General features: G+C 46.1%; 2 protein-coding genes across 2 annotated transcripts in view; both read right to left on the bottom strand.

Moving 5' to 3' along the window:
- Positions 1-20496, bottom strand: part of l3mbtl1 (L3MBTL histone methyl-lysine binding protein 1) — a 29436-nt gene extending 8940 nt beyond the window's left edge. The window contains exons 1-4 of the mRNA XM_072448809.1: positions 20460-20496; positions 18604-18853; positions 17794-17963; positions 66-213 (exon numbers count right to left, since the gene is read on the bottom strand). Of these exons, the coding sequence (XP_072304910.1) occupies positions 66-213; positions 17794-17963; positions 18604-18853; positions 20460-20462 (571 nt within the window). The 5' untranslated portion in view covers positions 20463-20496. The remainder of the gene's footprint in view (positions 1-65; positions 214-17793; positions 17964-18603; positions 18854-20459) is intronic.
- A 252-nt stretch (positions 20497-20748) lies between these two features.
- On the bottom strand, positions 20749-27062 carry LOC140362650 (serine-arginine protein 55-like). Its single transcript, XM_072448795.1, has 6 exons — positions 26848-27062; positions 24547-24680; positions 23166-23338; positions 22538-22740; positions 22373-22444; positions 20749-21815 (listed from the first exon to the last, which is right to left on the bottom strand). The coding sequence occupies exons 1-6, from the start codon at positions 26952-26954 to the stop codon at positions 21383-21385; spliced, it is 1122 nt and encodes a 373-aa protein (XP_072304896.1). The 5' UTR covers positions 26955-27062; the 3' UTR covers positions 20749-21382.
- Positions 27063-27570: the final 508 nt, after the last annotated feature.

The following is a 27570-nucleotide window of genomic DNA, read 5'->3' as shown; positions in this document are numbered from 1 at the left end:
TTCAAAATCGCAGGGAGCTGTTGATAAAAATCTGTTCTATAAACTGCCAATTCTCTCAACTGTACCTGTCTTCTGCAGCTGGGCCTTGTCTGAGTCATGGGATTTCCCAGAAGTCCCTGCTGGTGCTGCTGCTGCTGCTGCTGGCTCAGGCTTGATGCTTGTGCTCCCTGGAGTGATTAGTGTGCTTAGTGTCCCTACATCGCTCACACAAAACTGGAAGAAGAGAAAAAACATAGCATGTCAATCAGCAATGGGACTGTTTTCTCTTTCACATACTGAACGATTGTGCATTCTAAAATGCACTGTCGGGTTGATGAGCTAGTTCAAGTCAGGTGTAATTTCACATGTATTACATGACTAATGCATTTATAACATTTTATGTACTTAAGTCATCTTTTGAAGAAAAGCAAGAAATTGTGTCTAATACTGCTATATTAGTTATAGTGACACTTTATTTCATGGTATACTTCACATCTACTCTGCTTTTCCGCATACATGCAAATGGTTAATTGGATATTAATCACATTTTATTCATATTTATTCAACCCCTAATCAGTCTCATTCTACATTTGTTCTGAAGCTGATTAGACATTTACTAACACTATACCAGGGCTATTCAACTTTAGTTTCCAGAGGGACAGATTTTTCGTATGGCCGGAGGTGTGTACATAGTAAGCCTATTTTTATTTTGATCCCATAGCAGTATTTACGTATATAGGTTGTTTTTATAATTTTTCATTGTTTTATGTTGCACTGAATCACTAAATATTTTTTCCAATATTTGTAAAAAGGGTAGTGGGCCGGATTAAATTGCTTGGAGTGCCTGATTTGGCCCCCGGGCCTTAGGTTGAATAGCCCTGCACTATACTATTAATACACTCTTTTAGGACATTGTACATGAATTATGATCTTAGTAATATTCTGATATTTTTGTCATTGTGATTATGTATGCTTTTGTTTTGTGATTTTATTGTTTATCAGGCAGGCAGGTCACGTGTATCAGTCAAAAGCCTGAATGAATGAGCCCTGCTCTTGTCTTCATGCCACACGCTTCTCATTTTCTTACAGACAGCGCCACAGAAAAGAATCTTTAAATTATCAAAAAATACAAACTGAGGACGCTATAGACCAGTGGTCCCCAAACTTTTTGACTCGAGGGCCACATTGTGTTCTAAAATTTGGCCGAGGGGCCGGGCCAGGAAAATATGGAGTGTTTGTGTGAACTAATGAATTACTATAAATTCCACGCAAGATTTGACCTGTAACTTGTAACAAAGCAACAAATGCAAGGCTCAATGTACAAATTGTTTTCCAAATGCATTAAATAATGATTAATTATCTACTGTCTTCTACTGTCCACAAGAGTCTTCTTCAGTGTGTCAAACACTTGCGCTTCCTGCTTTTTTGGCCCCTTTGACCGTTTGTGGTGAATTTTATTTTCTGCACGCCATAGATTTTCTTGTGCGCGCAGTGCACTAAATGCGAGCAGTGCACTAAGTGCGAGCAGTGCGCAGCTGCGCAGGCGCGCAGCTTAGAGGGAACAGTGGCCAACTCTTGGGGAAATGTGGGCATTACAGGCGAAAGGTAAAGGGCCAGCCACAGTATCGTGAGTTTGAATCCCGACTCCGACATTTGCTGCATGTCCTCCTTTCTCTCTCATCATTTCCCTTCCTTTCTTTCCCATTCCATCTACTGTCTAATAAAGCCTCTGTTGTTTTTTAAATATAACTTGGACAAGCTTGGCAGGCCGGATTGAAAGGCCCAACAAACCGGAGGTGGCCCGCGGGCCGCAGTTTGGGGACCACTGCTATAGACCATTAAAGCCTTTTATTTGTTCTTAAAATAAGGAGGGCTCATTAGAGAAGAGGTCACTGGAGAGCAGTGCAGGCAAAGAGAAGCTCAGAATGGACTCCCCAGTCTTAGGTGGATTTGACTATCAGGAGAGTTTGGGAATGGGAGATGGCGGAGGAGAGTGGATCGGTGGTCGAAGACGTTCTGGACGGCGTGGAGGAGCAGCCTTTTCTGGCTGCACGTGCCCGGAAACGTAAAAAGTCCCTTAGCTCGTCCGAGGGTTCTGGGAATGAGCAGCAGGATGAGGCTGAAGCTATTGATATCCGGGGTGAGAGCAGAGACTGTAAGGTGATCATAAAGCTTGCACAGGATAGTGCATCCTTTAAGGAGTGGAATTCAGTGGCATTGTCAAAGAGTCTAACTGTAGCTGTGGGAGTGATCAAGAGTGCGAGTGTCCTTAGAGATGGCTCGCTGCTGGTCGTGTGCAAGGACGCGGCTCAGCAACGGAAGGCGATTGGAACTAAACGTCTGGGTGGAAAGGACATTCTTGTGTCTGATGCTGAAAGAAACACGGTCAGAGGAGTTATCGTAGGTGTCCCTACGGCGACGTCTGTGGATGAAGTTAAGGAGAATTTGACTGGAGCTACGGTGGTGGACGCTAGGCGGTTGAAGGTGACCCGGTCTGGGGTAAGATGTGACAGCTTGTCGGTAATGGTAACACTTGAAGGGAGGTGCCTGCCTAGTAAGGTGTTCATTGGGTTCATGTGCCATGACGTTAGGCCATATGTTCCACCGCCCCTGCGTTGCTTTAAGTGCCAGCGCTTTGGGCATATTGCAGCGGTCTGTAGAGGGAGGCAGGGATGTGGTAAATGTGCAGGAGACCACGAGTATGGGAAGTGTGACGTGGGAGCAAAACTGAAGTGCTGTAACTGTTGGGAAGAACATAGCTCTGCCTACGGGGGATGCAGGTTTAGCAAAAGAGCTGCTGAGGTGCAGAAAATAAAGGTCTCTCAAGGTATATCCTATGCAGATGCAGTCAAGAAAGTTTCAAGTAACGAGTTTAGAGTAAATACAGAGAGAGGAGCCAGCGCTGCTCCCAGCCAGGGCGAAATGAGAAAGGCCAGCGTGGCTCCCAAGAAGTGTGAAGGTTTCAAGAGTGGAGGTCCCAAGTGTGCAGGTTCCAGAATGAATGAGAATACCCTGGTTGTGGATAGAGAGAATTTTGTACTCTTTATGGTGGATGTTGTAAACTGTGCTGCTCAGACTCAAAGCAGAACTGAAAGGATCAGGATCGTGACGAGATGGGGGTGGGGGTGGTCTCCTGTCCTCGCCCAGTTGTTGTTGTTGTTGTTGTTTTATGGCGGTTGGCATCCAATTGTTGAATTACCGCCAGACTTTATTCCTCAGACTTTTCGTAGTCCTCAGCTCTGTCATAGTCCGTTGTTGTTGTTGTTGTTGTTGTTGTTGTTGTTGTTTTATGGCAGTTTGTATCCACATGTTACATTACCGCCAGACTTTATTCTTTAGACTTTATTCTTTAGACTTTATTCTTTCCTTTAGATTTCATTCTTCAGATTCCTACCGGCTTTATTCCAGAGTTGACTCTTCTTCGATTTCCTCTCCTTCTTTGGTGTTTGGTGTTGTTGTTGTTGTTGTTCCACGGCAGCTGGCATCCGAGTGCTGCACCACCGCCAGACTCGACTCACCAGACGTTCCGCAGTCCTCAGACTCTGTCGCAGTCCGCAAAAGCACTCGTAAGGTGTTCATTGGGTACATGTGCTATAGCGTCAGGCCATATGTTCCGCCGCCCCTGCGTTGCTTTAAGTGCCAGCGTTTTGGACATATTGCAGCGGTCTGTAGAGGGAAGCAAAGATGTGGTAAATGTGCAGGAGACCACGAGTATGGGAAGTGTGACGTGGGTGCAAAACTGAAGTGATGTAACTGTGGGGAAGAACATAGCTCTGCCTTCGGGGGATGCAGGTTTAGCAAAAGAGCTGCTGAGGTGCAGAAAATAAAGGTCTCTCAAGGTATATCCTATGCAGATGCAGTCAAGAAAGTTTCAAGTAACGAGTTTAGAGTAAATACAGAGAGGGGAGCCAGCGCTGCTCCCAGCCAGGGCGAAATGAGAAAGGCCAGCGTGGCTCCCAAGAAGTGTGAAGGTTTCAAGAGTGGAGGTCCCAAGTGTGCAGGTTCCAGAATTAATGAGAATACCCTGGTTGTGGATAGAGAGGATTTTGTACTCTTTATGGTGGATGTTGTAAACTGTGCTGCTCAGACTCAAAGCAGAACTGAAAGGATCAGGATCATTGCTAAAGCTGCAGGGAGATTCCTTGGAACAAAGGAGCTTGATTGGGCAGATATAGAAAACAGGCTAAAGGCGCTAAATGGGAGTCGGAGTGATGGGGGTCTGCTTGTGGGGAGTCAGAGTGATCAGAGTGACGAGATGGGGGTGGGGGTGGTCTCCTGTCCTCGCCCAGTCTCGTAGACGCACGGCTACCAAGCAGCGACATCAGTGGACATATTAAAGCCTATAGAATGAAGCCTAAAGAATAAAGCTGTACGGTGGAAGCACCGAACGTCAAAGAAGGAGAGGAAGATGAAGAAGAGTCTCCCTGGAATAAAGCCGGTTGGTCTCTGAAACAACAACAACTATTCTAGTCACAAAGACATATCATGACCTCATGGGCTTTGTAACACCAAAGCAATGGAAGGAGTACTTTTACGGACTACGACAGAGTCTGAGGACTACGACAAAGTCTGAGGAATAAAGTCTGGCGGTAATGCAACACTTGGATGCCAACCGCCATAAAACAACAACAACAACAACAACAACAACAACAACTCCCTCCACTGCTCCGGCGCCACAAAGCCCATGAGGTCATGACATGTCTCCTTCCATTGCTTTGGTGTTACAAAGCCCATGAGGTCATGATATGTCTTTGTGACTAGAATAGTTGTTGTTGTTTCAGAGACCACTAAAGTCTAAAGTCTTAGACGTAAAGTCTGGCGGTAAAGTAACACTTGGATACCAACCGCCATTATACAATAAAGTCTGGCGGTAATGTAACACTTGGATGCCAACTGCCATAAAACAACAACAACAACAACAACCGGCTTTATTCCAGGGAGACTCTTCTTCATCTTCCTCTCCTTCTTTGACGTTCGGTGCTTCCACCGTACAGCTTTATTCTTTAGGCTTCATTCTATAGGCTTTAATATTTCCACTGATGTCGCCGCTTGGTAGCCGTGCGTCTACGAGACTGGGCGAGGACAGGAGACCACCCCCACCCCCATCTCGTCACTCTGATCACTCTGACTCCCCAAAAGCAGACCCCCATCACTCCGACTCCCATTTAGCGCCTTTAGCCTGTTTTCTATATCTGCCCAATCAAGCTCCTTTGTTCCAAGGAATCTCCCTGCAGCTTTAGCAATGATCCTGATCCTTTCAGTTCTGCTTTGAGTCTGAGCAGCACAGTTTACAACATCCACCATAAAGAGTACAAAATCCTCTCTATCCACAACCAGGGTATTCTCATTGATTCTGGAACCTGCACACTTGGGACCTCCACTCTTGAAACCTTCACACTTCTTGGGAGCCACGCTGGCCTTTCTCATTTCGCCCTGGCTGGGAGCAGCGCTGGCTCCTCTCTCTGTATTTACTCTAAACTCGTTACTTGAAACTTTCTTGACTGCATCTGCATAGGATATACCTTGAGAGACCTTTATTTTCTGCACCTCAGCAGCTCTTTTGCTAAACCTGCATCCCCCGTAGGCAGAGCTATGTTCTTCCCCACAGTTACAGCACTTCAGTTTTGCTCCCACGTCACACTTCCCATACTCGTGATCTCCTGCACATTTACCACATCTTTGCCTCCCTCTACAGACCGCTGCAATATGCCCAAAGCGCTGGCACTTAAAGCAACGCAGGGGCGGTGGAACATATGGCCTAACGTCATGGCACATGAACCCAATGAACACCTTACTAGGCAGGCACCTCCCTTCAAGTGTTACCATTACCGACAAGCTGTCACATCTTACCCCAGACCGGGTTACCTTCAACCGCCTAGCGTCCACCACCGTAGCTCCAGTCAAATTCTCCTTAACTTCATCCACAGACGTCGCCGTAGGGACACCTACGATAACTCCTCTGACCGTGTTTCTTTCAGCATCAGACACAAGAATGTCCTTTCCACCCAGACGTTTAGTTCCAATCGCCTTCCGTTGCTGAGCCGCGTCCTTGCACACGACCAGCAGCGAGCCATCTCTAAGGACACTCGCACTCTTGATCACTCCCACAGCTACAGTTAGGCTCTTTGACAATGCCACTGAATTCCACTCCTTAAAGGATGCACTATCCTGTGCAAGCTTTATGATCACCTTACAGCCTCTGCTCTCACCCCGGATATCAATAGCTTCAGCCTCATCCTGCTGCTCATTCCCAGAACCCTCGGACGAGCTAAGGGACTTTTTACGTTTCCGGGCACGTGCAGCCAGAAAAGGCTACTCCTCCACGCCGTCCAGAACGTCTTCGACCACCGATCCACTCTCCTCCGCCATCTCCCGTCTCTCCCCGTCTCTCTTGTTGACTTGTTGTTGTTGTTGTTTTATGGCGGTTGGCATCCGAGTGTTGCATTACCGCCAGACTCGTAGACGCACAGCTACCAAGCAGCGACATCAGTGGAAATATTAAAGCCTATAGAATGAAGCCTAAAGAATAAAGCTGTACGGTGGAAGCACCGAACGTCAAAGAAGGAGAGGAAGATGAAGAAGAGTCTCCCTGGAATAAAGCCAGTTGGTCTCTGAAACAACAACTATTCTAGTCACAAAGACATATCATGACCTCATGGGCTTTGTAACACCAAAGCAATGGAAGGAGTACTTTTACGGACTACGACAGAGTCTGAGGACTACGAAAAGTCTGAGGAATAGAAGAACTTTTAGGACGACGAGCTAGTCTCCGGTCTGGAGAGACGGGAGATGGCGGAGGAGAGTGGATCGGTGGTCGAAGACGTTCTGGACGGCGTGGAGGAGCAGCCTTTTCTGGCTGCACGTGCCCGGAAACGTAAAAAGTCCCTTAGCTCGTCCGAGGGTTCTGGGAATGAGCAGCAGGATGAGGCTGAAGCAATTGATATCCGGAGTGAGAGCAGAGACTGTAAGGTGATCATAAAGCTTGCACAGGATAGTGCATCCTTTAAGGAGTGGAATTCAGTGGCATTGTCAAAGAGCCTAACTGTAGCTGTGGGAGTGGTCAAGAGTGCGAGTGTCCTTAGAGATGGCTCGCTGCTGGTCGTGTGCAAGGACGCGGCTCAGCAACGGAAGGCGATTGGAACTAAACGTCTGGGTGGAAAGGACATTCTTGTGTCTGATGCTGAAAGAAACACGGTCAGAGGAGTTATCGTAGGTGTCCCTACGGCGACGTCTGTGGATGAAGTTAAGGAGAATTTGACTGGAGCTACGGTGGTGGACGCTAGGCGGTTGAAGGTGACCCGGTCTGGGGTAAGATGTGACAGCTTGTCGGTAATGGTAACACTTGAAGGGAGGTGCCTGCCTAGTAAGGTGTTCATTGGGTTCATGTGCCATGACGTTAGGCCATACGTTCCACCGCCCCTGCGTTGCTTTAAGTGCCAGCGCTTTGGGCATATTGCAGCGGTCTGTAGAGGGAGGCAAAGATGTGGTAAATGTGCAGGAGATCACGAGTATGGGAAGTGTGACGTGGGAGCAAAACTGAAGTGCTGTAACTGTGGGGAAGAACATAGCTCTGCCTATGGGGGATGCAGGTTTAGCAAAAGAGCTGCTGAGGTGCAGAAAATAAAGGTCTTTCAAGGTATATCCTATGCAGATGCAGTCAAGAAAGTTTCAAGTAACGAGTTTAGAGTAAATACAGAGAGAGGAGCCAGCGCTGCTCCCAGCCAGGGCGAAATGAGAAAGGCCAGCGTGGCTCCCAAGAAGTGTGAAGGTTTCAAGAGTGGAGGTCCCAAGTGTGCAGGTTCCAGAATTAATGAGAATACCCTGGTTGTGGATAGAGAGGATTTTGTACTCTTAATGGTGGATGTTGTAAACTGTGCTGCTCAGACTCAAAGCAGAACTGAAAGGATCAGGATCATTGCTAAAGCTGCAGGGAGATTCCTTGGAACAAAGGAGCTTGATTGGGCAGATATAGAAAACAGGCTAAAGGCGCTAAATGGGAGTCGGAGTGATGGGGGTCTGCTTTTGGGGAGTCAGAGTGATCAGAGTGACGAGATGGGGGTGGGGGTGGTCTCCTGTCCTCGTCCAGTCTCGTTTACGCACGGCTACCAAGCGGCGACGTCAGTGGAAATATTAAAGCCTATAGAATGAAGCCTAAAGGATAAAGCTGTACAGTGGAAGCACCGAACGTCAAAGAAGGAGAGGAAGATGAAGAAGAGTCTCCCTGGAATAAAGCAGGTCGGTCTCTGAAACAACAACAACTATTCTAGTCACAAAGACATATCATGACCTCATGGACACAACACTGCTGCTGTCAGACTATAACAAACACTGTTAGTCCTGAACACTCGCAATACGACTACCTCGTGCACTTGGATGCCAACTGCCATAAAAAACAACAACGACAACAGTTTGGATATTACGGCAACATAGAGGAACGCCTCGGTCCGTATGACGGGGAAGAAGAAGAGGAAGCGTGACCTGGTCGGTGACGATATGAACAGCGGGGAGGACTCCCCTGGAGCCACTGATCCTGTGCAGCGTAGGGCGTCTTCTTGCTCGTCTATGGAGGGCTCTCTCAGTGAGGAGCAGGGCGGGGGGGTTGCAGATGTCGGGGATGTGAGTTCAGAGTGTAAGGTGTTCATAAAGCTCGCGCAGGATAATGCGTCCTTTAAGGGGTGGGATCCGATGGCGTTGACAAGGAGCCTGACTGTAGCTGTGGGAGTGGTCAAGCATGCGAGTGTCCTTAGGGATGGCTCGCTGCTGGTCGTGTGCAAGGACGTGGCTCAGCAAAGGAAGGCGATTGAAGCTAAGTGTCTGGGGGGGAAGGACATTCTTGTGTCTGATGCTGTAAGAGGCACGGTCAGGGGATTTATAGTAGGCGTCCCTACGACGACATCTGTGGATGACATAAAGGAGAATTTGACTGGAGCTAAGGTGGTGGATGCTAGGCGGTTGAAGATGACCCGGGATGGGGTAAGGTGTGACAGCCTGTCGATAATGATTAGATTTGAAGGTGGGATCCTGCCTCGTGTGGTGTGCGTTGGGTACATGCGCTATGGCGTACGCCCATATGTTCTGCCGCCCCTGCGTTGCTTCAAGTGCCAGCGCTTTGGGCATATTGCAGCGGTCTGTAGAGGGAAGCAGAAGTGTGGTAAATGTGCAGGAGACCACGAGTATGGGAAGTGTGACGACGGAGCAAAACTCAAGTGCTGTAACTGTGGGGGAGAGCATAGCTCTGCCTACGGGGGATGCGTGTTCAGCAAGAGGGCTGCTGAGGTGCAAAAAGTTAGAGCCTCTCAAGGCATATCCTACGCGGATGCGGTCAAGAAGGTGTCTGGTAGTCAGGTGACGGTGGATGCAGTGGGGGCTGCCAGTGCTGCTGGTGTCCTAGGCGACAGGGGAGGGGGCAGCGTTGCCCGCGGCCAGGGCGAGGTCCCCACTGGGATGCCTGTGAGTGTGGCTTCCACGGGCAGAGGCCCTGTGGGTGCGGAGGATGTACTGGTTGTGAAGAGGAAAGATTTCTTCCTCTTTATAGTGGAAGTGATTAACTGTACTGGGCAAACCAAGAAGAGATCCGAAAAGACTAAGATCATCGCTAAGGCTGCAGGGAAGTACTTTGGAGCTGGGGGCCCCGAGTGGACGGAGATAGAGGATGCGCTGCGGGAGGGCGCCCTGCCCCATTCTGGCAGTGGGAGTGGGGGGGCTCCCGATGCGCCGTCAGGTTCCGGGGGCTCATAATGGCGGTGGTTGTCTTGCAATGGAATGCGCGTAGTCTTCGTGCTAATGGCCAGGAATTTAAGCGTTTTGTCTCTACCTTGTTGAACAAGCTTCACGTTATGTGCGTGCATGAGACTTGGTTACGACCTAGGTGGGGTTTTGGGATACAAGGGTATGTGTGTGTTAGGAATGATAGGGAGCAGGGTAGAGGCGGAGGTGTGGCTGTGTTTGTCCGAGATGACCTAAATTACGTTGTTGTCAGTGTGAGTAAAGCGCCGGAGGCCCTGGCGGTGAGGGTCTGGCTGGGTGGTGAAGCTGTTACTGTGGTTAACCTTTATAATCCGTGTGGTGAGTTAACGTTAGAGTCCTTACATAGTATCGGTAAGGATGTTCGGGGAAAGGCCGTGTGGTGTGGGGATTTTAATGCGCATAGCGCTTTGTGGGGCGGTAGTGGTACCGATAGGTATGGGCAGGTGGTAGAGGGTTTTATCAATCAAAGGGAGTTGGTTTGTCTGAATGATGGGGGTGGGACCCGCTATGATATGGGGACCGGTGCGGAAAGTGCAATAGATCTTACACTTGTGTCCAAGGAGTTAGCTGGTGTTTGTAGTTGGGAGGTTCTTGGTAATCTTTCTTTTGGTAGCGATCACTATCTAGTCCGCACCGTGATTGGCTTTGGGAGCTGTGTGGTCAGGGGGACGAGGATCCAGAGGTGGCAGTTGGCAAGGGCGAACTGGGGGGCTTTCCTGAGGAAAGCTGATGATGGTTCTAGGTTTCTGCAGGAAGGAGGATTGACTCAGGTGGATGATCTCAATAGTGCAATTGTCTCGCTCATCACGCAGTCAGCGGTAGGCACGATTCCTAGGAGTGGTGGTAGTGGACATAGGAAGCGGGTGCCGTGGTGGACTGAAGCATGTGGTCATGCTGTTAGGGCGAGAAATGCGGCGTTTCGCCGGCTAAGGGTTGCCCACACTGAGGGTGCCCTCATTGACTACAAGAGGGCCCGCGCTGTTGTGCGGAAAACTGTGAGAACGGCCAAGAGTGCCTATTGGAGGCGGTATTGTTCCAAAATTGGGAGAGAAACGCGTCTCGGGGATGTTTGGGGGATGATTAAGCGGATGCATGGGGTTGAGCGCCGTCATGGGACCCCGGTCCTAATACTGAATGGTGTTGAAGCAGTCAGCGACGTTGACAAAGCTGAACTGTTGGCCAGCACCTTTGTGTCGGTGCACAGCTCTGACAATCTCTCACCTGCGGAAAGGCACTACAGGGAGAGTACTTTGGCCCAGAATTCTGAGCTGATTGGGCACCAGCCTTCGACTCAAGATGACCTTGACCTTCCGTTTAGTTTGTTTGAGCTAAGGAGAGCACTTTCTAAGGCGAAACAGACAGCCCCGGGTAAAGATGAGGTGTGCTATGACATGCTCTCTCATTTGACTGATGACACGCTTGGGCTAGTCCTGGGTCTTTTCAACCGTGTTTGGGATTCAGGTTGTGTTCCATCTGCGTGGAAACGGTCTACGGTGGTGCCGGTTCTGAAGCCGGGTAGGCCAGCGTCTGACCCTTCAAGTTATAGGCCGATTGCCTTGACGTCGCAGCTCGGGAAAACGATGGAGCGCATGGTTACCGAGCGGTTGGATTACTTCTTGGAGAGTCAGGGTTTGCTTCCCGCGCACCAGAGTGGTTTCCGTAGGGGCAGGAACACCATGGATTCCGTGTTGTCTTTGGAATCTGATATCCAGCTGGCCAGGGCTCAGAAAGAAAAGGTTATTGCGGTGCTCTTTGATGTGGAGAAGGCGTACGATATGGTTTGGAAGGATGGGCTCCTCATTAAGCTGCGGAAGTGTGGTGTGAAGGGTAAACTGTTTAACTGGGTCCGGAGCTTTCTGTCTGGCCGGCGTATCCAAACCAGAGTGGGCGCTGCTTACTCTGGGGTCTATGGGGTGGAGAATGGGATCCCGCAGGGGAGTGTGTGTAGTTCTATCTTGTTCAATGTTATGATTAAGGACATCTTTGACGACGTGGATGGGTCTGTTGGGAGGAGCCTTTATGCTGACGATGGCGCTCTATGGGTGAGAGGGAGGAATCTCCGGTTTTACGAGGCGAAACTGCAAAGGGCAATACAGCAGGTGGAGCAGTGGACCCTGAAGTGGGGGTTTAAACTGTCTGTACGGAAGTCTCAAGTGATCTGTTTCTTCAATGGGCATAGGGACGTCTCCCTTCGACTGCATGGGCAGGTGCTCGAACAGGTCAGGGAGGTGAGGTTCTTGGGGGTCACCTTTGACGAGAGGCTTAGTTGGCGTCGGCACATTGATGAGGTCAGTGGTAAATGCAAAAGGGTGAATAACTTGCTTCGTTGTCTATCCGGCCAGGACTGGGGGGCCAGCAGAAGGTCGCTCCTGGGTATTTATCGGGCCGTCATGAGGGCGGCTATTGATTATGGCTGTATAGCCTACATGTCTGCGGCTGAGACTAACTTAAAGAAGCTTGATGTGGAGCAAGCCCAGGCCTTGCGCATCTGCTGTAGGGCTTTTAGGACCTCCCCTGTCTCGGCGCTGCAGGTTGAGTTGGGGGAATTGCCGTTACGGCTCCGGAGGCTAGAACTTCTGTTGGCTTACTGGGTGAATGTGCAAGGTCATACGAGCTCTCACCCGGTGAGGGACTTTCTCAGGGTTGATGGGGGGCAGAGTGAGGCTGGCGGTATGATTTTCAGCCAGGTAGGAAATGCGAAGGCGCGGCTTGCGGGGGTTGGTGATCTGCGTGTGAGCCCGTCGGTGGCTTTGTCTGCTATAGCTCCGTGGAAGTTTGTCCCGGCTCCTGTTGATGTTAGCTTGCATGGCAAGCTTAGAGGAGTCGCTGGGAGGGCACCGCAGTTTGCCGTTCAAGCGCTCATCGATAAGCACTCAGGTGATGTGTTTATTTATACCGACGGGTCTAGGGATCCTGAGAGTGGGCGTACTGGCGCCGCTTATTTTGTGCCTGACCTGGGGCTAGCGGTCAAGAAGAGGTTGACAGATCGCCTTTCTGTTTTCACGTCGGAACTTATAGCGATACGGTTGGCGTTGGAATGGGCGGAATCTGCTTTGCAGTGTTGCGGCATTGTGGTGGCCTCTGACAGCCTTTCTGCATTGCAAAGCATTAAATCTGGGAAATCGGATTGCAGACAGGATGTGTTGAATGGCATCTTCTGTCTGATGCTCTCCCTGTCCAGGAAGGATGTGAGGGTTTCCTTCATTTGGGTCCCTGCGCATGTGGGGGTGGATGGTAACGAAATGGCTGATGCACTGGCTAAACGTTCCCTTCGGCGGCCATCAATTGATGTGGCGGTTGAGTTAAGCAAATCTGAAATCAAGCCTGTTATCAAGAGTCATGTGGTCGGCCTTTGGCAGGAATTTTGGAGCCACTGTGTTACTGGACGGCATCTCTATCACATACAGGGTAGTGTGGGTCCTTGCGGGTCTATGGGCAGGAACGCGTGGGAGGAAAGGGCCTTCGCCCGCATGAGGATTGGCCATACTGGACTCAATTGGTCACTGAGTAGGATAGGCAAACATCCGACCGGTCTGTGTGGTCACTGTCGGGTGCCAGAGACTGTCGAGCATGTGCTGATTTGCTGTGAGGCTTATGATAGGGAAAGGGCCGGGTTGGCCTTGTGGTTTCGGAATAATGGGCGGGAGTTCAATCTGCGGAACGTTCTGGCGATCCAGTCACAGGGTTTGTGTCAGGCTGTGGTTGCTTACTTATGTAGCACAGGGCTGGGTAAACGTTTATAGAGGTGGGGGGTGTTGGAGACTGAGCCGAGGATGAGGAGCAAGAGGATGTTCTAACGCGCTTGGACTTCATGGGCCTAGAAACGCCAAAGTGATGGAAGAAGGACTTCTAAAGGATAAAACGACAAAGACGTCCCATGACCTCATGGGCTTTGTAAAACAACAAAGACGTCCCATGATCTCATGGGCTTTGTACTTCCAAAGCACCGACCGTCAAAGAGGGCGAGGAAGGTGAAGAAGAGTCTCCCTGGAATAAAGCCGGTTGGTCTCTGACACAACCCTGTCTCGGCGCTGCAGGTTGAGTTGGGGGAATTGCCGTTACGGCTCCGGAGGCTAGAACTTCTGTTGGCTTACTGGGTGAATGTGCAAGGTCATACGAGCTCTCACCCGGTGAGGGACTTTCTCAGGGTTGATGGGGGGCAGAGTGAGGCTGGCGGTATGATTTTCAGCCAGGTAGGAAATGCGAAGGCGCGGCTTGCGGGGGTTGGTGATCTGCGTGTGAGCCCGTCGGTGGCTTTGTCTGCTATAGCTCCGTGGAAGTTTGTCCCGGCTCCTGTTGATGTTAGCTTGCATGGCAAGCTTAGAGGAGTCGCTGGGAGGGCACCGCAGTTTGCCGTTCAAGCGCTCATCGATAAGCACTCAGGTGATGTGTTTATTTATACCGACGGGTCTAGGGATCCTGAGAGTGGGCGTACTGGCGCCGCTTATTTTGTGCCTGACCTGGGGCTAGCGGTCAAGAAGAGGTTGACAGATCGCCTTTCTGTTTTCACGTCGGAACTTATAGCGATACGGTTGGCGTTGGAATGGGCGGAATCTGCTTTGCAGTGTTGCGGCATTGTGGTGGCCTCTGACAGCCTTTCTGCATTGCAAAGCATTAAATCTGGGAAATCGGATTGCAGACAGGATGTGTTGAATGGCATCTTCTGTCTGATGCTCTCCCTGTCCAGGAAGGATGTGAGGGTTTCCTTCATTTGGGTCCCTGCGCATGTGGGGGTGGATGGTAACGAAATGGCTGATGCACTGGCTAAACGTTCCCTTCGGCGGCCATCAATTGATGTGGCGGTTGAGTTAAGCAAATCTGAAATCAAGCCTGTTATCAAGAGTCATGTGGTCGGCCTTTGGCAGGAATTTTGGAGCCACTGTGTTACTGGACGGCATCTCTATCACATACAGGGTAGTGTGGGTCCTTGCGGGTCTATGGGCAGGAACGCGTGGGAGGAAAGGGCCTTCGCCCGCATGAGGATTGGCCATACTGGACTCAATTGGTCACTGAGTAGGATAGGCAAACATCCGACCGGTCTGTGTGGTCACTGTCGGGTGCCAGAGACTGTCGAGCATGTGCTGATTTGCTGTGAGGCTTATGATAGGGAAAGGGCCGGGTTGGCCTTGTGGTTTCGGAATAATGGGCGGGAGTTCAATCTGCGGAACGTTCTGGCGATCCAGTCACAGGGTTTGTGTCAGGCTGTGGTTGCTTACTTATGTAGCACAGGGCTGGGTAAACGTTTATAGAGGTGGGGGGTGTTGGAGACTGAGCCGAGGATGAGGAGCAAGAGGATGTTCTAACGCGCTTGGACTTCATGGGCCTAGAAACGCCAAAGTGATGGAAGAAGGACTTCTAAAGGATAAAACGACAAAGACGTCCCATGACCTCATGGGCTTTGTACTTCCAAAGCACCGAACGTCAAAGAGGGCGAGGAAGGTGAAGAAGAGTCTCCCTGGAATAAAGCCGGTTGGTCTCTGACACAACAACTATTCTAGTCACAAAAACACATCATGACCTCATGGGCTTTGTAACGCCAAAGCGATGGGAGGAGTACTTTTACGGACTACGACAGAGTCTGAGGACTACGAAACGTCTGAGGAATAAAGTCTGGCGGTAATGCAACACTCGGATGCCAACCGCCATAAAACAACAACAACAACAACAACACAACAACTATTCTAGTCACAAAAACACATCATGACCTCATGGGCTTTGTAACGCCAAAGCAATGGGAGGAGTACTTTTACGGACTACGACAGAGTCTGAGGACTACGAAACGTCTGAGGAATAAAGTCTGGCGGTAATGCAACACTCGGATGCCAACCGCCATAAAACAACAACAACAACAACAACAACAATGGAAGGAGTTCTTTTACGGACTACGACAGTCTGAGGACTACGAAAAGTCTGAGGAATAAAGTCTGGCGGTAATGCAACAATTGGATGCCAACCGCCATAAAACAACAACAACAACAACAACAACAACAATGGAAGGAGTTCTTTTACGGACTACGACAGTCTGAGGACTACGAAAAGTCTGAGGAATAAAGTCTGGCGGTAATGCAACAATTGGATGCCAACCGCCATAAAACAACAACATCCCATACATTTTTTTTGTTTTAAATGTCTCTGAGTTTTTTTATGATTTGTGTGCAGTCTTACCTGGTTAAATAAAGGTTAATAAATAAATGTTAAAAAATATGCAGGCTGCCAACAGCGATCGATCAGTGGCAGGTCTAAACCACCAGGACTAAACCAGGACTAAACCAGGAGTAAACCAGGACTTAACCAGGACTTAACCAGGACTTAACCAGGAATAAACCAGAACTAAACCAGGAGTAAACCAGGACTAAACCAGGAGTAAACCAGGAGTAAACCAGGACTAAACCAGGGCTAAACCAGGAGTAAATCAGGACTAAATCAGGACTAAACCAGGACTAAACCGGGACTGCACCGGGAATAAACCAGGAATAAACCAGGAGTAAACCAGGAGTAAACCAGGACTTAACCAGGACTCTGCCTGCCTTGATAGTGAGCATTAGACTTAGACTTCAAAAGGTTAAAGAACATTCCAATCCAAAAATATCTCATTTGAATATAGACTTTGGCTCTTTTCCCGGTGTCACCCTCACCTGGCTAGTTCCCAGTTGCTGTTCCATTCATTCTCTGTGGAAATTAGCAGATTCTTGCTCAAATAAATCAGAATAAAAAGATGAGAAGACAGTAGAGAGCGAGTTACAGATGGATAATCCCTGACAGACTTTTACGTACAATGTAAATATGTCACCTGAGGAAACCTACGTGTTTATAAAAGTAGGCTTAAGTGGTTTTGTCTCAAAGCTAAAGGCTAACATACATGAACTTAAATATAAACCAGACAAACTTGATAAAAGTACATAGTAGAACACAAGTGGAGTGTTTTTGTAAACAGGTCAGTTCAGTTTGTGGTGTTATTTGTTTATTATTGATTACATTTATTGCATGTTAGCATTTATTTTAGAGACAAAAGCACTTTCTCCAGGTGAAGTATTTACATGGTACATAAAGGTCTTAACATGCTGCCTGTGATTATCCTTCTGTAACTCACTCTCTGATTTGTGTTTATTTATTATTGATTTATTATAGTGAGACTCGGCTATTTCCCCCAAAAGGAATGAATGCAGCAGGAAGAGGAGCTCTGCATTTTTAAGGCAAGATGAACCAGCCGCTCAGTTTCATGAAAAAGGCCCATTGTTTATCTGTGTCTTTATTTAATTTGGTCCCAGATACAAAGCAAATATTCAAAATAAGTCAAAATAAGCACTGGGTAAATTCTATAACATATTTAGGTCTAAAAGGTAAAAGAAAAGCTATTGACAGACCAAAAAAGCCTTATTATAATGTTTATTGACCTGCAATTAATCGCAACGAAAATGTTTTATCACTGCCAATAAATCGGATTAATTTAGTGATTGATTGATTGATTGATTGAAGAGTGTTAAAACTACATTACTCTTTTTACTTATTCTTACAAATGTGAGTAATCGTATCGTCTGAGCGCTGCCTTCTGGTTGTATTCGTGAACACAGAGCTGCGACCTCCAGAGAAAATAACTTCTACTCAGACTAAACAGTGGTTTTCAGGTCCATGGAATCGGTGCATTGTTGACTCGTTAGTCACATGAACATTGGACATTTTACACAAATAAATCCACTTTAGAGCATATTTTAGTGGCCAGGCTTTTCCCTCGTTCTCCACTTAAGTGAACGGAGTTCTCGCTCGACCGGAAGTGCCATGACAACTGAAGTCATGATCCGTGGCAAAAAGAGGAAAAAGTGGCGGTCAATAGTGACAATATGAACAACTTTAGATGTTTCGAACTCTTACACCTTACCACCTTCAGGTATGATTTGTATCTATTATTCTGTATTCTAAATGTATGTTCCCGTCTACACTTAGCACTGACTGGGACTGTTTTGTACGTATGCTTTAAAGGTGGAATGGACGATTTTTTTTGGCCCAAATCTGAGTCTCGAAAAATCGTCCATTACGCCTTTAAGTTCAGTTCCTGAGCATTTGGCTCACCTTGAGGTTGGCGCTGGGCAGGATGGTCATGCCTTCTTTCCACTCCAGCACGTGGACGATGCTGCAGGCTCCTCCCACATGTGCTCTGAGGGTGGGGGGCGTGGCTTTAGTCGGGTCCCCCAGAGTCACAGCCTGGGTCAAATCTCTTTTCTGATGACTGGGGACTGGAGCTGTGGAGGAGGCCATGAAAACACAGATATAAACTTTGGCCTTTAAATACGCTCTTAACTTCTCATCTCATGTTTTAGACCTTAAACAATTGGTCTACAAATATTAACTTCACAACAGTGTGGCGTTTCCCACTTCATGAATGGAGTTAGATCTCCATCTACTGGCAGAAGAGGGATTTACAAAGTGATGATGATTTAGTGCACTGAGGATCTCGATTGATCTCATTTTCTGAGGCTCGGAAGGAGAAGACTTACTCTTTTAAACAGACTTAATATTAATATTAATCCATACAGATTAATATTTCTACTTTCAAAACTCAGATCTCTGCATCACTCTACTCATATATGTATGAACTGTGTATATTTTATGTATATATTTTTACTTTATAAGGCCATATATGCTTAAAGGAACATTCCGAGTAAACGATATAAAAAAATATTTTTTTCTTAAATAAAAAAACTACTAAAACTGAAACCTCAGTTGGAGGACATAAATGGTTAACTCAAACATGCAGGAATCAATCCAAATACAACGTTGAGTAAACTAATGATGAAGAAACACTGCTGTAACTAGATTTAAAGCTCATTAAAGTGGATTTAGCAGAATATGTCTCCTATAACTGATTGCGGATGCTGGTACCTGGGAGGAGCAGGGTGGTGGTGTGGGGCAGGGTGGTGGTGTGGGGCGGGGCTCTGGGCTTGCTTTTGGCCACAGTGTCAGTGCCACAGAGCAGGATGGTTTCAGCGCAGGAGGAGGACGAGGTAGAGGAGGAGGAGGTGCCCGGAGGAGGAAGAGGCGGGTCCAGAGGGGAGTGCTCGGGCTCTTTTGGAGGAGCCTCTGCGTTCACTTTGGCACTCATGTCCACGTCACTGTCCCTCACTCCGGAGCGCTGACAAACACACGTGGACTGGTTAAGGACAAACCAGATGTTCAGCCTGTAAGTAGCACAAATATTAAGACATGATTTAGTTTGTCTCGTGTTTGTGGTCCAGTCTTTTGACAATACCGTTGTTGTTTTATGCACAATTTTCATCATGTTTTTGTGTTTGTTACTCTGTCTCTGTCTCCTACTGTCCAAAAAACAACAACAACAACAACAACTGTCCATATACTTTTGTTCTTACTTTGCAGAAAAAGGTAGCATTACATCATTTTGTGTGTGCCGCTTGTGATTTAAATAACATTTCAACACAATGAAGAAGCTAAACTCACATAAGTCTACGGTTTTAGTTAAATAATTATGTAACGTTTCTCATTCTAAGGGACATTTGTAACAATTTGAATAGTCCTTTCCTCAGCATATACAGCCACCACACCGCAGGACATCAAACCGGTGCAAGTTCAAGTTCAAAGCAGAATTTCGCAGTAAAGTGAATAGTAATAAAATTATTTATTTTGATCTGTGGCATCTTGTCCTGGAGCATAAATGACGGATGAGGCATTTGTGTAGCCGTTTACTGAAATACACACTTTGGATTAAAGCATTTAACGTCTTTTTAGCATAACGGTGTGGTTTTAGTAAAGACCATATACTTCTTGTCTTTTATAACAGTCTAGGACACAAGGGACTCATTCTACACACGTCTTTGTTGAAAATAAAGAACATTCTAAAGAACAGTGTACATAGGCCTTTTTGTGCACCGCTGAGTCGAATTTTGGAGGAAGAAAACGTTTAAAAAGTCATGGGGAGAAAGAATAACACAGTTCTGTCCCTCTCTTGCACTTAAGGCCAACATTGTAAATAAGAAATTGATCATAATAATGAAATAAAAGCAGCAAATCATTGGTAACAAGGTCATTCACAGTTGGACTTGACTTATCGAGTTAGTGGACATTTGTTTACATTCAATCGTGGTTTGTAATGTGAAATAATAAGTCTAAATGTGATATCCCAGTCAGTTTACACAAATGTAAATGAGTAAACACATGAGAAAAACAATTCATTTTGAAAACCAGATGCAATAAACACGTTTTCCCTCATTTATGTCTAGTGAAAGCCATTAAATGTTAATAAGCATGACCCTGAATGACTTTAACAGCGCCTGCAAACACAAAACACGGTGAAGCTCCAATATTTATCCTAAAGAAAGGAAATTCGGTTAAAATGGCGGAAGATGTGACAACGTTGAGACAACAAAATGTGTAAATTCTCTTTTTTTTTCCCCCCTAGATAAATGTTCCCTGTCACACGCCCGCTTCACGTCTCTAAAAAGCGGCGTCTTTTATCGGATTAATTACACAGACATTTACGGAGCGGAGCTAATGACAGTCGGGACAATTGCCATGATCAATGCTATGTATTTTAACGTGAAAAAGCTTTAGTATTTTATCATCACAGCGTCGATAAAGAGGTGTTAACGACAGATAATTCACTGTCTGCTTGGACGGCGGCTTCGCGCACGAGCTTCTTTAAATCGCACACCCTTCTTCGAGATGATGAATGAGAAAATCAATCGCATTTCGAGCAGGTTTTTGGGACTGAATTTTGGGCTTACCATCTCTGATCTCCTGCGGCTCCGGAGCTCCCACTGCGCATGCGCGGACCAGCCGTGCACCAACGCCGTTATTGTACAGTCCCCATCAAAAAGCGGTAAACACACATTTATTGTACATTTACCTTTGATTCTACGAGTGATTTACTACTTTTGGGCGTACTAAAATAAGTGACTCATGAATACACATTTACTAAGACTTAAATGCTGCTGAGTTTTTATATAATTAGCTGGATATAGGTCACGTCAATACTGCGGTTAATATGTAAGCAAGTCACACAAAAGACAGCAATTTCCTTTTAGACTTTTTATTTAAACATACAATGAAAAAAATGTCCGGTGAGATGGGACATGTACGCATGAAAAACATATTCCACAGATGAAGTGAAAGCCTGTTTTAGGTAATCCCAGGATGAATGCAGCTACACTGGCATGGCTAAATTAAAAGGACATGGTAATTTTAATCAAGACCTGCCGTTACATCTGAGCAATAGATGAGAAGCAAAGTTTATCGAATATTGCAAAGCTCATTGAAATATAAAAGCAAAAAAAGGCATTTAGCTGCGTAACACAATCTACAAAGATAAAAAGGGCTAAGGGTATTTGAGCCCAACAATCGTGTGAGGTCGTTCAAATCGGAAGTACAAAACACTGTTTAGCGAAGGAAACCTAGACTTTAAGTGGTTAGCAAGGGGGCACTCGGTAACGTCATTACACTTGCCTGACAGGCCAGATGGAAAATGTGCACATGTGCGGCAAAGCTCTAGGAAAGCAAAACAAGGATTTCAGATGTAATGGATTAGAGCCATGACAAATTCTGTCAAATGCACCCTCAAGGCAAAGTTTGTTGAATTGGGAAGCAATACCTAGTTCAACCGCACAGCCCATTATATACAGCATAAAAAACCAAAAGAGTTAAATCCCAACTAATCCTTAGAAGCTGATCTGGACCTAGATCTGGACCTGGACTTGGAGCGTGAAGCAGAGCGCTTCTCTCTGGACTTGGATCTGCGCTCGGCCTCCTGAGGTGACGGGGAGCGGGAGGTGGACTTCGCGTGGTCTCCGTTACCATTCTCCATCGGAGAAGCAGAGCGACTGCGGGACTTCTTGTCTCCTGAAGGCTCCTTGGACCTGCTGCGTGAGTCTCGCTCAGACTTGACCTTGGAGCGGCTCTTGGAGCGAGACTTGGACTTGCGCTCGCCTGAACCAGACCTAGACTTACGCGACCCGGACCGGGACTTGTTGGAACGAGACCTGGACCTGCGGGAGCGAGATTTACTTCCTGCAGACTTGGAACGGGACTTCCCACCAGATTTAGAGCGAGAATGGCGGCGTCTCTTGTTGCTGCGGGAACGAGATCTGAAAAAAAGATATTTTAATACAATTAGTCAGAAAAGCCAAACAGACCACATGTTTTTAAATAATATACAGATATTTTGGTTGAATAGATACAGTTGGCAATCCATTTGTTCAAATGTAGAAGAGCTTCAAACAGACTTTAGTACAGACATTGAGCCAAATAAAAACAAAGACACAGACGAGTCAGTGGCTGAACAGCCCAAATTTTAAAAAACCCTAGAAGACCAACAGCAGCTTCAGGCAAATGCTATGCTAGCGACTCCCGCTGTGTTTTTAAATCTACAGAGAAATCTGTTTATTTTTCTGAAGTAATACCAGGTCAAGAACCTACATCAAGACTCACTTCTGACTACTTGAATTAGTTGTGCTGAAAATACACATCATTTGCCAGGAAACTTCTTAAGAGTGAAAAGTTCTAGTTTCCTACAGAGTTTCCCCCACCACACCAGAGCACGCCCCCTAAAGGCACGCTGCAGACTGCATCTATAATCCTTCTCCAACCTTTTTGAAGGCTCACAATAGTATGAGGTGCAAGTCTGTGTCCATTAGGACTTTACCTTGAGCGAGACCTGGAGCGGCTCCTGGATCTTGAGCGGCTCCTGCTGCGAGAGCGGCGACGACTGCGAGATCTGAAGACAAGTCAGACGAGTCAAAACAACGACAAATAAATAAAAGCAGCACTCGGCAGCAGTCTTAAGTCGCAGAGTGTGAGAAGGACCCACCTGGAGCGGCTGCCAGAGTACGACCTTTTCCTCTTGGGACGGTCCTCCACCAGGCGGATCTTCCTGCCGTTGATGTCCGTGCCATCCAGTTTGTCCAGAGCCCTCTTCATGTCTGAGTGACTTCTGAACTCGATCACTCCCTCATTGGTGCGTTCCTTGTGGGCATCTGCATAAGTCACCTCTCCAGCCTGTCGCATAAAGTCCTGGACAAAAACAGACTTCAGACCAAAGTAGAAAAATGTGTCCGTAATAGGGGTGCGCCAAAATATCAATATCGCGGGCTGCTGTATTGATATCACCATGAGTAGTTTTTGGTATAATTTCCTGACTGCTACAATTTCGTTGCTCGTTTATAGAAAAGACAATTGTTTACGCAAAATATTTGACCATTTTCCTTGTTAAAATTGGTGCTTTTTTTTTACAGTTTGTGCAGGTCAAGGTTTAACAAAGAAAAACGTTTTCAAATATAATGGGTTCGTAAAAAATAAAAAAATTAAATTCGCGATATATTGTAGAATATCATGAGCAATATATTGATTATCGCATGCGTCGCAAAAATCATGATATTATCGTGAGGGGCCCCGTGACTCCCAGCCCTGGTCCGTAATATGCAGTTTAATCCACTTGCCTTTAGGTCTTGCCAGCTACAGCGACTGGACAGGTTTTCCACAACGAGGCGGTACTCGGTACGGACCGGGGGCCCATACTTGTCCCTGCCAGTGCGACTCCTGCTGCTGCTGTATCCTGCTCCTCCACCACCACTACCACCTCCTCCACCACCACCACCACCACCACCACTACCTTTAACAAAAAACAACAGCAAGTTACAAAAAGAAAATGACTGGATGTACAAATCAAGTGGATCATATGAACACCTGCCCACTAAAACCAACAAGGAACCACACCGAGATCACTTAGAGTCCCGTTTTCAAACAGAGCTTTGGGTAAAATATGTATCATTGCCAGAGGCTTTAAGTTTAATTCAGTATTATTTATTGGGCTTCTGCTATAAAGAACACCACTGCATCTGTTTCTGGCCATTCAAAGCTTGCCTTTAGAAATCCACGTAAACAAATGGGCAGTGATGTTCTTTCAAGATTGCTGAATCCTGGAACACAAACAGAAAGGGGGCATCCACAACAGTTTGGAAAGTTTTTAAATGCTGCCCAATCAGAAATTCTAGGCTGCACATACTACAATTTTCACTTACAACAATTATCTGGATTGCAAGTTGTCTTTTTTCTTTCTTTTCTTTTTAAAAAGAGCCGCTCCACTTATGTTTGATGTCAATATAGAAACCAATGGCAATCCTCACCATCGCCCCTGGACTATTGGCAAAAGGCTGATGTCATCATGGCTTCCGGTTAGGTCAGCCAAGGATCAAGGGGGGGCAAAGGTCACACACACATTGTAAGGTGAAAGCCAAGGCCAAACGGGACAGGCAGTCATCTTAGCCAGTCATCTTTAGCCTCAATGGACTCAGCCTCAGCCCGCAACTGGACTCTTTCAAATTGAAACATCAAGGACTTTGTTAATGTTGAAAATATAGACCAGTAAAAGTAACACATACCACAACAACAGGTAGTCTAGTGATCTAACACCAACGCTGCTCTAGCAATATTTTGGGAAAACGTGTGGACAATTTCAAAAATGGTGGAGTCATTTAAATGTGAATGAATTAAAACAATGGAAAACCCACTTAAAAAAAAAAAATGAAAAATGCTAATTATAATAGTAAAAAAAAAAAGTTTTGTCTGGAATGGAAGAGTAAATCTAAAACTTTGGCCTCTAAGATGTATTCTTACATACGTCACATTAGGTATTGGATGTGAACTACCACAAACTATACAGACTTTCTCGTACGATTCATTGTTGAAAAAGGTTTGCTTCACAGAATCACTCTACAGCATATGCAGTCCACATTGACACCTCACCCCAGGGGTAAGGGGACTAGAGAGGAACATGTAAAGAACCGCACTTACTGCGCCCACCACCCCATGAACCCCCACCGTAGCCATCTCGATCTCTGCGCGGTCCGCGGGCGTGCTCCACAATCACCCGCTCCCCACACAGCTCCTTCCCATTCAGCTCGTACACCGCATCATCTGCGTCACGATTGTCTTCAAACTCCACAAACCCATACCTGCAAACAAACAAACACAGATTATGGTAAATAACAGTGCATTTAGTTCAATTTGCACATGTTGACCTTCTCTTCTATTCAGATGAGAAATGTTACAACAGAAAAGACTGCATGGCGTGAGCAAGCTGAAGGTTTGAGAGTTAATTGAGAGTTTAAAAAGGGACATTCAAAAATCAACATCACCCTACGAAAAAGGTCCCCTTATCTATCCCACCCCCTAGAGCTGCGTTCAGACTGCGGCGTCCAAATTCACACCTGACGCCCACATATACTGAATGTAAACTGATTACTTTGTCACAGCGGTGTGAACGCCGCTTAATGCTGCCTTCATGTGGTATGGGAATTATGGCAAGTTACAACTGTATCTTCTACTATGGTAAATTGTTAACAAACACCAATTAATGTTGTAATTTCTAGTTGCAGAGATGCAACTCCGGCATAAAAAAAAAACATCTTACCATGGCTAAAAACCACAACGTTGATATTAACCCTTTACAAACATTTTGCCCTGTGCACAGTATCTAGTGTGATGCATCATTAGAAAGCTTAGGCTTTCTAGTTTCTGCAGATGTGCATAAAAACACTGTCAATTGAACTTACACTACAGAAGCCTTTCAAACATTTAAAACAAAACATGAATATTGTCAATTTGTAAATTTGCAAGACATACTTCATTGTGTAATTATGCTATTTACTGTACATGTTCATATTGTTGACAACAACTGTGTAAAGTTTCAGATCTCTAGGAATTGGCCTTGTGGTGCTTTTGACCTTTTTGTAACAAAAAGTATATTCGGAAAACAAGTTATCCAAATTTGTGAAAACTGTGCCACAATTCTAGCTCGTCTATGATAAAAATACATTTCGATGTTTTGGATACAAATACCCATTATAACTGCTAAAAACAATGCATGTGAAAATGTGTAAACTTGAGCGTAACCATGAACTTCCCAAAAAGAGTTGACAATTTCAAATGACATATTCGTTCAGTTGAAAAAACAATCTTTAAAAATGATGTATTGACAATGAAAATAAGAGTGATGATGATAAAAACAGTACATCTAAAGTCCCTGTGACCGTATGACATTAAATAAAACGTAGAGTTGTTTGCCATTTTTCCCAGAGCGGTCTGTAGGCGCGTAAATTTACTTGTGGACACTGTATGCACATATATTTGTCATGGAGTTTAACACGTTTAATTTTGAAACAACCATGAAATGACTTTAACAGGAAGTCACTGGATCCTATTACCAAGACGGTTTAGATCAATTGCGATTTACAATGAGGGGGAAAAATGAATGATCATCGATACTTGTATACGGGTACCTATATACCTATTATCAATGTTCCCACTTTTCTATGAACATGGGAACTATGCTAATTCCAACACTGGTTCTGGTTCCATATCCTCAATAATAGTGCATGCATGCATACATACACACATACATATGTATATATATTTAAAAAAAAAAAAAAAAAAAAAAAAAAAAAAAAAAAATCAGCATATACCCCGGGTCTGTCCCCGTTCAATATAAAGTAACCTCAAACGCCATATGAGTCTCCTTTAATATCAAGTTTTCTGATCTTGCCTGTTTGAATAGTTGTTTGACTGAACCCGTGTGCAGCTGTAGTCTTGCGAGTGCAGTCGAATAAGCTTGATCCTATCTTTAGTCAACGACAGCCCTACTTTTAAAAACACACACGAGATAACGGTGCGACGGCTAACCAATGTGTTAGCCAGGCCCCGTTAGCTACCCAACGTGTGTGATGTAGCGTGAAGACTAGTTTTATTAGCACGATTATCAACAAAAAATACCGGTCTTCTAATTCCATTATGGCTGCAAGTATATTCTTGGTTTGTTTGCTACGTAAGTCCCCCCCCCCCCCACTGCGCTAGTGTTACAAATGTGGTCGGTACAAACTCCAAAGCAGATACAAAGCCGCCATGTTGGCCATGCGACACCGAATTAACTCGTACTAATTAATAGTCCAACACACCAGACGTGTGATGCAACCTATATATGACTTTTGTTACGTTTTTAAACATGCACATGACGGATTATTTAACACCAATACCCACTTAGCATTAGAACATTCAAGAATGAATTCGCGTTGCAGAAGCTAACAAGCTAACGCTAAGTCAGTCACGGCGTGTTGCCCAACTTACCCATTTTTCAGGTCGATCTCCATGAGCTTTCCATACCCGCTGAAAAACCTCTGGATGTCCTTCTCGCGGACTTGGTAGCTCAGTCGGCCGACGTAGACTCGAGGCATGTTTCGGGTCGGAAATGGATGCGGTGTGGATGATGGCGGCCTGGACTCACGCCGAACGCTGCAGCACAAGTCCAACTCCGAGAAAGAACAACGGAAGCTTAACGAGCCCTGGCGCAGAGGCAATCCACCAATCAGAGACGAGACTCTAGAGGGGTTTCCGGGTTATTCATGGTTATTATTGTATTATAGAATGCACTTTCTGGTTCTAAAAAAACAACCAGGAACGAAAGAATGAAGTCTAAAGAATAAAGTAGATGGCGTTAAATGTACCTTTTGAATAAGAGCCATAACAATAACAACAACAACAATAAGAGCTAAAGATATTTGATAATTGTACAGTAAAAATATGAAAAACTTCCATCAATGTTACAACAGCTTTTCTGTTCCAGTTAATCTGATCCATTCTATACATTTTAAAGAAGTACACTTAAAGAGCCCAGTAAAAGAAAAATACAAATTGATATTTAAGAAACTCAATGTCCCCAGCCTCCCCCGGGATATGGGAGAAGCTCTCCCGGAGGTGCGAGTTGAATACCCTACTGACAGAGGGCTCCGCAAGACGTTCCCAACAGACCCTCACAATGCGTTTGGGTCTGCCAAGTCTGTCCGGCTTCCT

Source organism: Eucyclogobius newberryi, unplaced genomic scaffold, assembly GCF_026437365.1.
Source record: "Eucyclogobius newberryi isolate DKJ021-1_F unplaced genomic scaffold, fEucNew1.0.hap1 SCAF_17, whole genome shotgun sequence".
Classification (NCBI taxonomy): Eukaryota; Metazoa; Chordata; class Actinopteri; order Gobiiformes; family Gobiidae; genus Eucyclogobius; species Eucyclogobius newberryi.
Note: the sequence above shows the minus strand (reverse complement) of the source record. Positions and strands in the feature narration are given on the sequence as shown.